General features: G+C 42.4%; 1 protein-coding gene across 9 annotated transcripts in view; it reads left to right on the top strand.

Moving 5' to 3' along the window:
* The window catches only part of Rgs8 (regulator of G protein signaling 8), a 32,127-nt gene extending 16,084 nt beyond the window's left edge, over positions 1-16,043 (top strand). For all 9 annotated transcript variants that reach the window (XM_004862826.3, XM_087194414.1, XM_004862828.3 and 6 more), the window contains 2 exons: positions 8,569-8,735; positions 11,004-16,043. In XM_004862826.3, the coding sequence (XP_004862883.1) occupies positions 8,569-8,735; positions 11,004-11,186 (350 nt within the window). In that variant the 3' untranslated portion in view covers positions 11,187-16,043. The remainder of the gene's footprint in view (positions 1-8,568; positions 8,736-11,003) is intronic.
* Positions 16,044-16,582: the final 539 nt, after the last annotated feature.

Genomic DNA, 16,582 nt, shown 5'->3' with positions numbered 1-16,582 from the left:
GCAACTTGCAAGTGCCATAGTTTGTTTGCCTTTCTTCTCCCTCTGAGCCAGCCTTGGAAATGGAGGCCATCAATTGAGTTGAGAAAGACTGAAAGAGGAGGCATATTTACATGGGAATTTTGCAGTCCATGGCTGTGAAAGATGCCTGTCTGCTCTGGGAGGTGTCACAGCATCTTGGGGAGGATGGTTCTGTGCTCTCTAAATGCAAGAGCAGAGATGGTGCTGGATGCCAGTGCTGTGGGAGAGAAGAGAACTTAGGCAGGTTCTAGGGTTCTTGGTGGTACCTAAGGGCCTCAGTTCTCACCACAGAGAAGGTGATAGCAGGAAAAGCTCCAGCTCTGGGAGCCAAATGGCACATTTGCAGGGCTGCAGCATACATGTGTTCAGTATGTTTTTGTGGTTGGGGGAGGTGACATTCTGAGACCTTCCAACTATCACTAGAGAGGAGGCAGGTGGAGTGGGCTTCGAAATCATGCATCTACTTAAATCCAGTCATCTCCTTTGACTGAACAAGAGACCATAAACAACTCAATTCTCCATGTTTCACTTTCCTTTTTTTGCAAACTCCCCCCCCCCAAACCAAAAACTTATCTAAGAGCTAACATTTGTTAACTGCTTATGAGTATTAGGCACTTTTTGTGGATTGACTCATTTGATTCTGGTAACAACCCAATATACTAATTTCTGGTATTATGCTCATTTTACAGATAGGCTTCAAGATGTTAGGGTACTTTTCCAAGGTTATGCAGAATTCAAATTCAGGCTGATGGCTCCAGATCCTCAGTCTTCTTCCAAGAAGAGGGTTGATGTAAAGACAAAGTCAGTTAATGTAGGTGAAGTGGACAGCACAAAACTTGGTCTGGAATAAGTCCTCAATTTATGACAGTGATGATATCAGTGATGAGGGGGATGGAAACAATCAGCCAAAGGCAGTGTCTGAATTGGGCAGGTCTAATGTATGATGGGGCATGGAGCAGAGCGCTAACTCTAGCTGAGAGAGTTCACCAAAGCCAGTGCCCTCCTTCTACAGATGAGAATACTGAGACCCAGTAAAGATAAGTGGATTGCCCAAGGTGGTATAGCCAATTATGCATGTGGCTCTGATCAGGACTGGTGCTTCCAACTGTGACTTGTGGTTTCTGCCCCAGGTGGGACCTGTAGTCTGCAGTATGCTGCCTCTCTGAAGCTTCCCAGCAATGCCCAGGCGGCTGTGAGTTCACCACATATGTTACTCCAAACCACATCCCACTGAGTTGAGACAGTCTCAGCTCTTTGCAGTGTAATTCATTTGAACTCTGCAGCCTATTCCCATCCTTATTTCTATGCTTTTCTTTGACTTTCAGATACTCTTCCACCCTTTTTCATTTTCTCTCCACCCTGCTTGTTGCTGTCTTTTATGGAAAGTCACCATCCATAGTGTTACTTATGGCCTCCTTGTCTTGCCATACATGGGCTCCTCTCTTCACCTCAAGGTTCACTGGCCAAGCAGTCAGTGGCCCCTACCATCCTACAGACCTGGAGACTAGACCACTGATGCATATATAGATGCTGGTTTTGTAGTTCAGCATCCTTGCCGCTTACTATGTGACCTCGGGCAAGTTATTTCACTTTTCTAAGCTTTGTTTTTATCTCCTTTCAAATAGTGAAAACATCAGGACCTATGCTATCAATTTGCCATGAGGAGCAAGTGTCATAAATCTCATAAGGCATTTGGTATGGTGCCCAAAGTAAGTGCTCATTAGTGCTTGCTGTGGTTGTTGAAAATGCTTTCTCTGACTTCAACTTTTAAAAAAAATTCCTTCTATCCTCTCTTTTTTGTTGGTTCCAAGTTCCAGTTCCTAAATCCTTGGTGTTTTCCAAGGTCAAGGTTTATTCACCATCCTGAGTGGGGCCTGTCTTTGAATGATTGATGCGGTCCTAAGTTAAAAGTTCTTGCTCCCTTCTGGTGCATCATAATCCTCTCCAAAACCCAAAGTCTAGGTCTTTACAACTGTTTACTGCTGCCTACCACAGCCATATTCATTTTCCCAAGGTAGCTCTTCCCAACTCTTCCTACTCTAGGTGTCTCAACTATACCACATACTGCTCTTGTAATTATTCAGTGGACTATTTAAAATTACTCCTTAATATCTTTTACATTAGGTTAGCCTGACAGTTCTGTGAGGTGGTGACTTTGTGTGATTTGTTCATGCTGTGGCTCTAAAATTTAGCACCTTTATAGCAACCTCATCCTAAATTAACAAAGAAGATCAAGGCTGTACAACTTGATGCCTCCCCAGTATGTCTCTTCTCTGACAATTTCTCTGCATTTACCCACTACTCTTTTTCCTTACTTTTTTTTTTTGGTACCAGGGATCGAACTCAAGACCTTGTGGTTGCAAGGCAATCGGTGGAACCACTGAGCTAAATCCCCGGCCCTCTTTTTCCTTACTTTTGTTCTTAAGAACACAAGTTCTTCCACTTCTTGGTCTCCTCTAAAATTTATCTTTTTTCCAAATACTATAATTTCATGCTTTGATCTATCTTTTCCCTTTCTTTTCCTCTTTTTATGACAAACATCTGGAGAAATATGGCATTGGAGTCATGTGGGGAACTGGTTGACACTCTGGCTCTGTTTTTACCAGCTGTGTAATTGGGCCATTTATTCAACTTTCTAAGCTTTAGTTTCTTCCTATGGAAAGTGAAAGTGATATTATTTATGGATCACCATTGTTACAAAAATAAATTGAATTGAAGTTTTGTAAAATCCCAAGCAGAAAGCATGGTAGATAGTAAATAAATAAAATTTCCTGCCCCATACCCAAAATAAATAAATCAAAATAAAATCCTGCCTTCCCTACCCAGGCCCCTCTACCTTCCCCTGCTAATATCAGATAGGAACTTCAGTTTCCTGCTTAAAACTAGAAACTTCCCTACATAAGCTTTCCCCTTTCTCACCATACTAATTTGGTTCCCAGGCCTATTTCTTCTGCCTTCCTAGGGGCGACATTTTTCCCCTTCTCTAGTTAGCCTCTTTCTTTCCTTTAACTTCAAGTCCTCTTGCTCATCAAGTCTTCTCTGATCAGATCCAGATTTAACATACCCAAAGCTCTTAAAAATAAACAATAAAACTGTTTCCAGACCTTACGTTTCCTTCTAGCGCTGTTGTCCTATTTCTTTGATTCCCTGTCTGCCCAACCTCTTTCAGGAAACATCTGAATGAGCTGTTTCCACTCTGTGGTCTCATTCACCTCTGTACTTACCACAGCGTGGCCAGGGCTCATCCCACTATTCGCCACCAGTGTCCCTGCCCATGGTCATTGGCTCTGTGACTCCTCTCAGACCTATCAGCTTTGGCCTCTGGGCAGAACTGGACACAGTCTTTCTTCTTGCCACTTCTTCCTTCTTGCAGTATCGTCTCCCTGGACTTCTGTAGTATTGAGCAGTCCTTCCATCTTTCTGTCTCTTTTATAGGCTGCTTGGTGTATGCCTATTGTAAAAATGGATCCAGTTATATTTAGCTTTTTAAAGGGATGGATATACATATATATATATCCATATATTTCTACCTCTGTCTCTCCCTCCCTTCTCTCATGCCTTCTCAAGTTCCCTTACTTTTCGTTCCTCTTTTACTTTTAGGTCACTCTGTTGTGTTTCTACAGATGAGAGAAAACACATGATACTTCTGTGGCTTATTTTGGTGGCATTGCAGTTCCAAACATTTTCCTTTAAATGACCTGATTTCATTCTACTTTATGGCGAAGTAATATTCCATTGTGCATATATACCATATTTTCTTTAGCCATTCATCTGTTGATAGGCACCTAGGCTGCTTCCATATATTGGCTATTATGAATAGCAACACGATAAACATAGGCATGCAAATATCATTTTTGTATTTTTTTAGCTATCTTATTACTGTTAAACATTAGTGTTTCTAAAGTATTCATAATTACTCAATAAACTTTCTTAATTCTATCCTTCGTGTATGTAGTTCTCTCTTCCTGAATTCTCTTCTCCATACACCCCTTCCTTCTTTTGAAGAGCTTCCTTATTCTGCCCTTCCTGTCACTATGTAAAAGCCTCTTCGTACTGTAGGTCTTCCTTCTCTTTTCAGAGGGGCCTCTGACACCCCTCGGGATCCCTTCATAGCCTCTTGTATTTTACTTAGTGTATAACTTACCACACTGTGCCAGAATTGCCATAATTATGCTTTCTTGACTCAGACTGCCCTTTGATGCAAGTGCCATGTAAGTGCCTAGCAGAATACTTGGGTTATGCAAGCGGGAAATGAATGAATGAATGAATGAATGAGTCAGTGGAATGACATTGTTGCTACTTTGAATCAGGAGAGAATACTTTACCTTAAGGCTCCCTGCTATATGTTATTATTGTGTGAGATCAGGTAAGTTGCTTTTCTCAACATCAACTTTCTCCTCTGTAATGGGAAGGAGGACAGCCACATTCCTGGGGAGCACTTTGCGGGTGTAATCTCTTTGAATCCCCACAAGACCTACCAAAGCTAGAGCCTAGAAGAAAAGACATCAGGTATGTACCTTGTCTAGCCTGAGGTTAGACAGAATTTCCTTAGCAGTACCATAGAGGAAGGCGGAAATGTAATTTCCTTTCCTTATCTATAACTACATTCAACTTGGTCAGGAGCACCTGTTTTTGTTTAGTAAAAAACAAAGCAAAATCTGATACAAATGGCAAGCTTCAACTCTCTCATTCAAGGAATTTAGTCTCTTCTAGTTTAAAAACAACATGCTCTTATGAGTCTGAGTCACTTCCTCTTTCCTTCTCTGGAAAAAACGCACAGACTTGGACCTCTTTGCTTCCCACTCATTGACTACAGCGGAAAGTGTGTAAAGCTGAAGCAAGTAGCACCTGATTTCACTCGTGTGGAATGTAAAAAAACCTGATCTCATAAAAGTTGTGAATAAGATGGTGGTTACCAGAAGTTGGAGGCAGAGAGAGGGAGAGGAAGAGGGTGAGGGAGAGGGAGAGGGAGAGGGAGAGGGAGAGAATGAATATGAATATGGGAAGGGAGGGATCAGAAAATGTTGACCAAGGGGTGATGATTTACAGTTAGGTAGAAGCAAGAAGTTTGGTGAGCTATGCAGGGAGGTTGACGATATATAACAATAATATATTTTATATTTTAAAAAGCTAGGGGAAAGGATTTTTTTGAAAGGTTTTACCACAAGATATGATAAATGTTTAAGGAATTTATATTTAACTGATTTAAACTATACAATGTATAAATTTATTGAATATCAATGTTACTCCATTAATATGTATAATTTTTATGTACCACTTGAAGGTAAATTTACTTTAAAAAGTCTCTTGAATTAAAAAGATGGATTTTCACCAGCTGTCCCTCCGACAAAGGTCTACTATCTTGAATTTATAAAGAACTTAAAAAAAATCAGACCTCCCAAATTTAAAGACCCAGTCCAAAACTAGGCATCTGAAATGAACAGACATTTCTCAGACAAAGAAGTAGAAATAGCAAATAAACATGTGAAAAAATGTTCAACATCACTAGTCATTCAAGAGATGCAAATGAAAACAACGCTAAGATTCCATCTCACCCTACCTGGCTGCTATCATGAAATCAACCAATAACAAATGCTGGCTGGGCTGTGGGGAAAGAGGAACCCTGCTCCACTGCTGGTGGGAGTGTAGACTGGTGCAACCACTGTGGAAATCAGTATGGAGATACCTCAAAGAACTAGGACTGGAAGTCCCGTTTGACCCAGCTATTTGCCTGCTGGGTATCTTTCCCAAAGAATTAAAAGAATCATACCACAGTGATATATGTGCCCCCATGTTATAGCAACACAGTTTGTAATAGCTAAAAGTTTGAAACAGTCCAATTGCCCATCAACTGGAGACTGGATAAAGAAAATGTGGTGTTTTTTTAAAAATATAAAATGGAGTACTACTCAGCCATAAAAAAAGAGAAATTAGAGACATTTATAGCTAGATGGATGCACATTGAGGCGATACTCTCAAGTGAAATAAATAGGACACACATGTGTAAATATCGAATAGTTTCTCTAGTGTGAGAAACTGAAAGTGTAAATAAGGACTAAAAGGTGTAATAGATAATGTGAAATAGGACAAAAAGGGGCAAAGGGGAAGGGGAAGTGAGACGGGTAGGGGAAAGGAAAGAAGGGAATGGAATTAATATCAGAAAATGAAAAAATGAAAACAAAGTCTTTGTAAATAGGGAGGGATGGAGGGGTTGAAGGGAGGGCAGGGGAAGGGTGAAAAATAAGAACCAAGAGAGATTATGTAAAGGTGCAAATTTCCAATGATGAATGTCATTATATTATATACCTAAAATGTACCAATAAAATAAAATTTAAAAAAATAAAAAAGATGGAGTTATTTGGGATGACTTTTGGCCTGTGGGCCTCAGGTCCACCTTGGGCCTACTGCTGGACACTGCTGAGTCCTCTCTTGTAGAACCAGCCCCTTCTTGGTTCTCAAGGGCACTGAGTCTGGTTGAAGGTATCTCCAGCTCCAATATTTTTCCATCCACCCTCTGCCTGGAGCTCCTTCTGCAAGCACCAGCCATCTCCTACCAGGTGTGCTTGCTCTTAAATGCAAGTTTAACTCTGGAGCCCATGGAAACTTCTGGATCTTCTCCATAGGCATCCTGAGGCCATAGGGCATTGGAAGGCTGCCAAAGTGAGTACCCATAAGGGACTTAATGGGCAGCAACAATAGGATTTCTTCTCTTATGTCTCCCAGCATTAAAAAAATACTTTGAAGATTAGTAATTTAAAAATCATAGTTAAAATGAATAAATGATTCTCAGACCATTTCTGCCTTAACATTGTCATATCCTTATTTTATGCTCACTTTGTTTCCCAATTTATTGTGAATTCATACTGTCTTCTCCTAGAACTTTGGCCTTGATATAGGAATGGGGATGGAGGTACCCTAAGTAGACATCTCATTTGATTTGAAACCATGTTACTTTTCTCTTCCTCTTGGCACAGGAATAATTTTATTTCCATCATGTCTGATGGGAAATGGCTTAACATGTTCTGCTTTCTCCACACTCCATGGCTCAGAGTTGGAAGATTGTGTGTCCTGGGTGTTGCCTGTGGCAGTCATGGCTTATGCTGATCATTCCCATGTAATTAACAGTGGCACACCCTTCATGCTCAGAAATGTCCTGGTTTGGATGGTAAATTACACAGTCATTCTACTTTTCTTAATACACTTTAAGCTCATCTCTCCAAAGTTAAATCTTCTTGTGATTTAAAGCTTAGCTTTGGGAGCCCCATGAAAATCTCTGGCTCTTGCAATGAAAGGTCTTGGCTTTTATGATTATTGTTGTAATTGTGGACATTAAAATATCTATTTTGAGAGACAAAGATGTACAATGGCTTTTCACTAGTAGAAATGAAAATGTTTCAAAATAGCAAAATACAACACCTCAAAACAGCATGGCACCAGCAAGTTATTGAATGATCCTGGCCAGGATGCTGTCCTGGTGCATATTGGTAGACATCAGTTGTTCAATTCTACCATCATCTAGATTTAAAAATTGTTAGCATTCTGTCCTCCTTGTGACTTTTTAGAAAAGAAATTAAAATGATTACTAGAGTCATTTTTCACCAAGGCAGCACTTTTTGTTTTAGGATGTATCTGCCCTTCTTCTGAGGACAGTTTGTAGAAGCCTACATAGGTAGTAGTTATTTGATTAAAGGAGAGCACTTTAAGGGTTAAAATGCCTTATTCAAATCTGTTTAAAATAAAAGCATTAACCGGAGATGCAAGCTATAAATAAATATTATTTCCCCTGCTGATTTGATGTGGTAACCCTGATCATCTTGTGCTAATCTCTGCTTGACAATACATATGACATTGATTTACAAGGATGAAAGGGTTTATTAACTGTTAAATTATGTGGTAGAAAAATTATAGTCAATCTCAATTAAAACATATAATTCAATAGCCAAAAATATTAAAGACTGCACGGAATAGAACATCAAAATACAGGGCTTCAAAGCTTTTCTCCAAGATCCTGGAAATACTGTCCATGTGACAGAATGCTATTATGGACTGACTTTCTGTATTTACTTTAAGGGAGCAGTAAAGGATCAGCCTTGAGATATTCACATTTCCCTCTAGTTTGTCTAGCTTGTTCTAGTTTGTGTGTTTTCTTACAGTGTTGGCTTGCATTGGGGTAGAGAATGGATTACCTGCATTACCTTGGCCAAATTAGCAACACAGCCTCTGCAGAAGCCCCTAGGGACAGCAGTCTCTTCATGAGGAGACAGGCAGTAAGCACTGAGAGATGATTAGAAGTGAGCAGGCTTACTCATATTTGTTTTAACTATGGCTTTAAAAAAACTTTTCTCCCTAGTAATACTCTGATCCTTGAATAAGAGGTATATCTTGCTCTGAGTGTGTTTAGGCCTAAGGGAGTAGAGTTTTCAAGGGGATGTGGAGGAGCAGTGGGCCTGGACAGTTGAGGACCCTCACATTATATTACCATCTTTTTCTTCTGTGGTCTTTGAACTTTAGCTTCTTCTTATCTTTCTTCTTTTCCCTCCACATCCACAGATGGAGTGGCTGCCTTCCGCGCCTTCCTGAAGACGGAGTTCAGTGAGGAGAACCTGGAATTCTGGCTGGCCTGTGAAGAGTTCAAAAAGACCAGGTCAACAGCGAAGCTAGTCTCCAAGGCCCACAGGATCTTTGAGGAATTTGTGGATGTGCAGGCTCCACGGGAGGTGTGTTGGCCACTGCTGCCATCTTGCAAGACCTTGATCTGTGGTTGTTGGCTCTCATCTCCTTCTTTAGAGGAGTTTGAGCTGGGCTTGTTGGAGACTTTCTTCTACTGAGCTAAGCTGCACCATTCTGTGACTCTTAATGGATTATTATTATTATTATTATTATTTTGTGGTGTTGGTGACCAAACTCAGGGCCTTGTGTATGTTAGGCAAATGGTCTACCACTCTGTACATCCCCAGCCCAAAAGGAATTATCGTTAAGGACTGGAAGCTCAGAACATCTATCAAAGGAGTTATAGTAGAAGTATCTTCACTGTCAAACACAAGCTGGCAGGAACTGCGTTGCTACAGGGGTTTTGTGAGAGTAGATACCCTTGAGTCCATGTTTATTTTCCTAGGAAAGGTTAGCACAGTTTAATGGAATAAGTATCTTCTTTGGGATTTTGTTCCAGTCTTATCTCCTTCTTATCTAGCTGTGTGATGATGGTCAAGTTACTCAACCTTTCTAAATCTCATTTACCCCAATGTAAAAGGGAATAATATCACCTACCTTTCAAGACTACTCTGAGAGTTAGAGACAAGTTACCTGTTCAATATTTGCCACTGTTCATTAATGAGTATTTATAGTTATTTATACTATTTTATTTTAAATATGTATGGTAATATGAATTTCTATGTATTGTTATTGTGAATGATAGTATAGAATTTCAGTTGGGAGGATTCAATTGAAGAAAAATATTTGCTGTATATGAGTTCAGACGTACTATATGTCTACAAGTCTTCAATTATAGTTTGACTTGGTGTGCATAAACTCCTTGCCAGTGGAATAGGATTCTATAAGCCCCTTATAATGCTAGTTTGAATACAAATTACATTCTAACCATGATCTCTCTATATAGAGCATCTGTTTCTTTATTTTTCTTTTTTTTGCTTAAATTCTTTTATTGGTACATTTTAGGTATACAATACATTTACATTTATCATTGGGTGCTTGTACCTGTACATGATGCATCTTGGTTCTTTTTTTTTCCCCATTCCCTGTGCCCCCTTCACCTCTTCCACCCTTCCCTATTTACAAAGACTTTGTTTCCATTTTTTCCTTTTCTCATAATTTGTCCTTTCCCTTCTTTCCTTTCCCCTTCCCCTTCCCCTCCCATTTCCCCTACCTCTTTGGACCTTTTCTTCCTATTTCAAATTATCAATTATTCATTTCAATCATTTTAATCCTTATTTACACTTTCAGTTTCTCACACTAGAGAAACTATTCTGTATTTACACGTTTATCCTATTTATTTCACTTAAGAGTATGGGCTCAATATGCATCCATTCAGCTATAAATGTCTCTAGTTTCTCATTCTTTATGGCTGAGTAGTACTCCATTTTATAAAAAACCCACATCTTCTTTGTCCAGTTTCCAGGCGATGGGCACTTGGGCTCTTTCCAAGCTTTAGATATTACAAACTATGCTGCTATGAACATGGGTGCCATATATCTCTGTGGTATGATTCTTTTAATTCTTTTGGGAAGATACCCAGCAGGGGGATAGCTGGGTCAAATGGGACCTCTAGCCCTAGTTCTTTGAGGTATCTCCATACTGATTTCCACAGTGGTTGCACCAGTCTGCACTCCCACCAACAATGGAGAAGTGTTCCTTTCTCCCCACAGCCTCGCCACCATTTGTTATTGGTTGATTTCTTGATAGCAGCCATTCTTTCTGGGGTGAGGTGGAATCTCAGTGTTGTTTTCATCTACAGCTCTCGAATGATGAGTGATGTTGAACCTTTTTTCATATGTTTATTTGCTGCTTTTACTTCTTTGTCTGAGAAGTGCCTGTTCATTTCAGAGAGCATCTGTTTCTTTAGTAGTTATGAAAGGACAAGGGAGAAGGTTTATATTAGGGCACTTGTATTAACACTTGACTTGGGTGTAACCCTTTGCCTGATGTGAAGGGCCTTGGATTAGGAGTCAGTTGACTTAGGAATTTTTGCCTTCTTTCTGCTACTAACTTCCCATACTACTTTAGACCAGCATTATAGCTTTCTTCAGTGTCCTTATTTATAAATCTAAACTAAGAATACTTAGTCTTTAGTCCTCACAAGATTCTTGCTGTGATCTCAAGAGATGAGCTTCATGAAAGCACTTTGAAATGCCCACATCACCTTAAAGATAGAAGATGTTGTTATTAATGATTATTATGTAGCTAGAGCCAGATGCCAGGTGCTTTGGTCCTTGAGGATCTGTAACCTTGTTCTCTGTTTGTGTCTCCAGGTAAACATTGATTTCCAGACCCGAGAAGCTACAAGAAAGAATATACAGGAACCATCCCTGACTTGCTTTGACCAAGCCCAGGGAAAAGTACACAGTCTCATGGAGAAAGACTCTTACCCCAGGTTCCTGAGGTCCAAAATGTACTTAGATTTGCTCTCCCAAAGCCAGAGGAGGCTCAGTTAAACCTCAGATGGGGACTCTTGGAAATCATCGGCTTTCCCCTCCCCTGCTGCCAAGACCATATTCTAATGTGAAATCTCATAGGTGTTCAAAGGTGGTGGCATTTGGGGTAGGAGGCAGGGGGCAAGAAGAGAATGAAAGGTCATTCCAAAGAGTAACCCAGCTGCCAGAGCTTGGACTGTCTTCCATTTACCCGTATTTGTGTTTAAATTAGTGGTAGCACCTTGCTGCTGTCACCCTTCTCTGGGTCAACAACTTGACCTTCATAATGTCTCAGTCATCTCCAATGAGAAGGCAGATTTGCTGTGCTAGGCTAATCTGTAAATAATGCAAATGCAGTTCCCACCCCCACCCCCACCCCCACCCCCATTAGGATTCTTGAGTCTTCTCTTTACCCCTGGGAGAAGCAGCTGGAAGATTCCTGCTCTGACTTTATATTCACTGTTACAATATAGACACCAGCCCCAGGTACCAGGACCTCAAAGTTAAGGAGAGAGGTCTCTGTGGAATCCCAGCCTTCTGGTTTTGTCATATGGAATCCCAAGTTTCTAGCATCATTGGTAGGTGTCCTCTGAGGCAGATCAAACTTCACAGAGTTAGCTGTTTCTTTATTTCTTCAATTTCCCCTGACCAGTGTGAGAATCTGCGACTATTGCCCATCTTGGCCTAGGAAATTTATAGGACTTCTTTACCCTTGCATTTCCAGAAAGAGTCTTGCGAGATTTCTTTCATGACTTTTGAGTGGAACTGTCATTAAGAAAGATACAGCTTGCAAACATTCCTCAATTCTACCAAGAACTTTTCTAAAAGTTTTCCAAATGACCAGGGAATGTAGCACCAGTAGATTTTTGTGTAATGGGGCTCCGTATAACCTGTCTGTTGCTTAATGTATTTTCTACCCTTGCCTCCCTGTGATATCACATATCTCTTAGGAAGACAGACAGCTTGGCCAAGGGAGGTAAATTCCCATAGCATGATGGCTCTCCCAGTGCCTATTACTTTCCATGTCTGCCCATCTCCCCCATTCCATGCAGGCCATGTAATTATGATGGGGGAGAATAGGGAGCCAGGCCGATGTTCTTTACAGCTTGCTTCCTGGGAGCTTGCTCTTAGAAAGGTCCCTCTTGGCTATTAAGAACCAGTATCCTTCTCAATTGTTGGCCTTTGGGATGGAACATAAAATATGCAGGTGTCGATGAGAAGATCACTGTGAACATTTAGCTATGGATAGATACCATCCTAAAATGCTTTCATGGTATCCTGCAGCCACTGTTGGAAATGTCAGGAAACTTCCTTGGAGGATGAATGATGAACAGCACAGAACCTCCTCTAGCTGCACAGGAAAAAACTGACTTTGCCACAAAAGCAGTGTGGAGGGGATGAATCCTCAGCAGAGGGCCGGAAGTGGAAGAGGAGCCTGGAACGTGCTGGTCTCCAGGGGACATGGATAACAAAGAATGTGATGAAGCTATTACTGGGAATTTCTTCCCAATGGATTTAGATTCATTGCAGACCTATAAACCTACAGACAGAATGACAGAATGAAGCAGCACAAGATTAGGCAAAGGCCCTGGAGTGTGGGCGATGGTGGGGTGCTGGGCATCTTTAGTTTATGCCAGAGTCCCTACATTTACACTCCTGTCCTATAACTTTGAGAATCGCTTTCTTCCTTGGCCATAGCCAGACAAGGCCAAGAAGGCCCTTGAATCCTACTAGTGTTAGTGCCTATTACCCTGAATTGACCATTGTCATTTGTGAGTGAGGGTTGGCATGTCTGTGTGAACTTCTAAAAGAAAGAAATACCTGCTGCCTGGGTCAACACTGAACAAACCCGTGGGAGTTCATGCATAAGAACTCCAAAGCCTCAAACAGTGTTCCTAGTTAGGGCAGATGGTATCTTCTTACCCCAGTAAGAAACCCCCCCAAAAACACCCCCCCACCACCAATTTTAGCTAATGCTGCCAGAATTAATTTAATGATTAAATTATCTAACAGGGTATTTTAAACATTGTTTACATACAAAATGTGCATCTGCTGCCAATTCTACTGTTGAAAATGAGGTGCATATAAATTGGAACTTCAGAGTTATGTTCTGGGAAGGGTCTTTTCATCACTTCCACTTCCAAGGAGGAAGACTGGAACAAGAGTGTTGTGTGAGATTTCATTTGGGGCCTAGAGTTTTCTTCGACTATTGGTGGAATGAAGGCTGTTGATGGTGGTGTCATTGCGTCTTTGTGACTCCCTCCCACAACGGGAAGTATGAAGGACCAAGCTTCAGTATTCTGAATTTTGTAGCTAGACAAGGGCATGAGTCTATGTATAGAAGAACATGGTAGCTGTATTTATGGTACTCCTGTGGAGCATCTGTGTGTGTCTGTGTGTGTGACAACTATGAGCACTGGACTAGTACACTCCAGATATGATCTTCTTGCGGGAGTGGCTTTTCTCCCATGCTGTATACCCTGCTTCCCACAGAAGGCGCAGAATTCCCTGCTCTGATGCCTACTTTTAGGCACTTTGGCCATGCCAACCTAGATTTTGGTCTATGATGAAACAAAGAGAAATGTTTACAACATCTAGAGCAATATCCAAACATACCTCATCCCTGACCTTCCATGTCTGTGGGTCCTGCCCCACATCCCCCCTTTTTCCCCTCACAAGCCTCATCCACCTTACTGGACCTGCTTCCAAGAACCATCTTCCTTTGCTCCTCATGCTTGGCCTGCTCTGGGCTCAAGGCAAGCCCAGGCAGTGGGCCAGCAGAGCTGTGGTTTTGAATTCCTCTCTCCATCTCTGAGTGGCTTTTTGGTTCCACTGGAGTGCTAAGCTGCTTGGGAGATGGTGTGAGATTTGCTGTTGCCTTTGCTGGACTGAGTAGAACAATTATTGACAAACATTCACAGCCCAGGGCACCTCTGGGGTAGAGAAGGATAATCTGGGGCTGCCTTTTAGTAAACTTGTACGTGCACTGGGGTCACCCCAAAAGCCTGTTACAAATGCTAATAAATGTTACCCAGGGCCCACACCTAGACATGCTGAGCCAATAGATCTGGGTGGGGGGGCAGGAATCTGTATTTTTCATAAGCTCCTGGGTGTGTAGTGACATATGGACTTCGAACAAAGATGGTTTAAGACAGTGGCTCTCAACCTTGTCTATGCATTTGACTCACCTACAAACCAAATTGTCCAGGTCCTACCTCAGATCAGCTGAATCAGAGCGCTGTGGTGGGATGTGGGTGGCAGTAAGCTTTCAAGCTCTGCAGGGGGTGCCAGTGTACAAGTAAGGAGTGGAAGCACCAGCCTAGGGACTGAGAAGGAGCAGGCTAAGGGCAAAACACAGCTGCAGGGTGGGAGGGTGAGAGCTGACCCAGATGCAGAAAGCACAACCAGGAAATTTGCCAGCTCTGGAGCTGGACTCTTACTCTCGAGGGAGCAGGCTCTCCAGCCTCTCAGTCTGACTTGCTTCTTTGAAATCGAAGGGTTGGGTCCAGGCCACATGCGTTGTCTAGCAGCAGGCAGACCAAGAGAGAGCAGCAGGTCAAGAGATGCTTTGCCATGCTTTCTGAGTCCCGTGAACAGTGCTTCCCTCAGGCTTGCCTGATGGGTCAGATCTCCTTTGTCTGTTTAGATGTGCTTTTGTTTTTGGTCTTTTTGTGTCAGGATGTGCCTCTGTACCGAAGGCCATGTAACAAGAGAGTTGGAACTCAGGTAGTGAGTGAAGCATATCATGGTAGTGAAAATAGTAACACAGCAACTTTTACATTTCTCAGCAGAGGGTGGTGCATTCTGGGGAATATCAAGATCTGGGAGGATTTTCCAAAGCCATCATAAGGTTTGGTACTGGCTCCAAGCCCTCCTCATTCCCTTTTTGGTCCTAGGTTGGATAGGCAGCCAGAAAGTTTCCAATTGGTTTTACTCAATGGTGCTCTCACCAGATCTTGCTCCTCTGAAAGCTATGAAGAGGCTTTCTGCCCAGGCTGCGGGGCCAGCCTCTGGGCATGGGCCCTGGACACTTCTCCTTGGCCAGGCTGGGGTGTTCTGATACCCCAGGCCCTGGTCAGTGGAGAGGGTGGCTCTGCTGTGAGAAAATAATGAGCCTATTGTGCTGAGAGATGGGGGAGGGTGTGAATGTGGAAGGCTGTGAGAAAGGATCTGGGCAGAAAAGACAAGCTGTCGTGATGATGTCTGTTCCTCTGCATCCCAGAGGAAAAGGTGAGGAGAGGCACATTCAGAGACAGGATGATCTCCTACCACCAAGAGTGCTCAAAACTCTACCTACCCTGTGTGTGTCCACATCCAAGCTAGGCAGAGGAGCTGTGGCTTCTCATTCTTACCTGCAATCTGCCAAGTGTTAGCCCCCTTTAAGTCTGTATCTTTCTGAGTTAAAACACAAGGTGTCACTGAGAGTATGTGCTGCCATGCCACTGAGCATGAGACTGTACAGGGAGAAGCCATGAACAAAGATGTCTTCCTGTCCCTGTGTTGTTTCAGGACTCCATGAGATGCTGGTGGCCAGGACGGGAGACTTCAAGCTGTAGTCACTGGCCTTCCTGGGATTGGGGTCCAAGTCCCCCCAATAAACTGTTCCTTTCTTGATTTTTCCTCCTTTTCAGTCCTTCTGCTCCCTCTCTTCTGCCAGGCATGGAAAAGGTGGCTGGCACTGAGTGCCACTCCACCACGGTAGCATTAAGTGAGTCACATGCCAGCACAACAGATTTGTAGCAGCTCATCTGCCATATAAACCGCTTGGCTGACAGAGTCCTCACTGAGTTGTTTCATTACCATGTAAAGTGGAATAATGTCATTCACCTTTACTATAAACAAGGCTGTGAGAACATAATAAACAGAACCTGAACAAGCTGCCCTTTGCTCTCTGCCCACTTTTCTGGCCGGCTGACTCTATGAGGAAACTCTTCTCAGGACACGTGGAGCCAAGGAGAAACATGTGGCCTTACCCTGCAGAACGTGGCACAGGGCTGGCCACCAGGAAAAGCAAGAGTGTGGGTGGAATTGGAATGTGAATGGTCTGGGGCTGAACGTGGTGGGTGGAGAGTGGCTTTGGGTTATGAGAGTTGCTTTGAAACTGTAAAGTGCTATACAAAGGCCAGGTGGTATTTTTATTTGTACCACCTACTGCTTGAAAATGCAGGGAGAGAAAAGGCTGGGATGATTTGTCTATTTGTTCAGCTGGAGCAATCTGTAAATGCAGAGGGTTGGTCTTTCTTACGGCTGTACCTCACTTTGTACAGTTGGCGTGTCCCTGTATTAGTCATCCAGTCTTTGACTGTCTCTGGTGATCAAGCCCCGTGGAGGGGACCAAAGGAGAGTAAGGCACTGTACCTGCTGCCAAAATCTCATTCTTCAAGTGGGGTGATAAGATAGAGATACACAAAACCTAA

Source organism: Heterocephalus glaber, unplaced genomic scaffold (genome assembly GCF_053883595.1).
Source record: "Heterocephalus glaber isolate CG9 unplaced genomic scaffold, H.glaber_assembly_v1.0 deba00001600, whole genome shotgun sequence".
Lineage (NCBI taxonomy): Eukaryota > Metazoa > Chordata > Mammalia > Rodentia > Bathyergidae > Heterocephalus > Heterocephalus glaber.
Note: the sequence above shows the minus strand (reverse complement) of the source record. Positions and strands in the feature narration are given on the sequence as shown.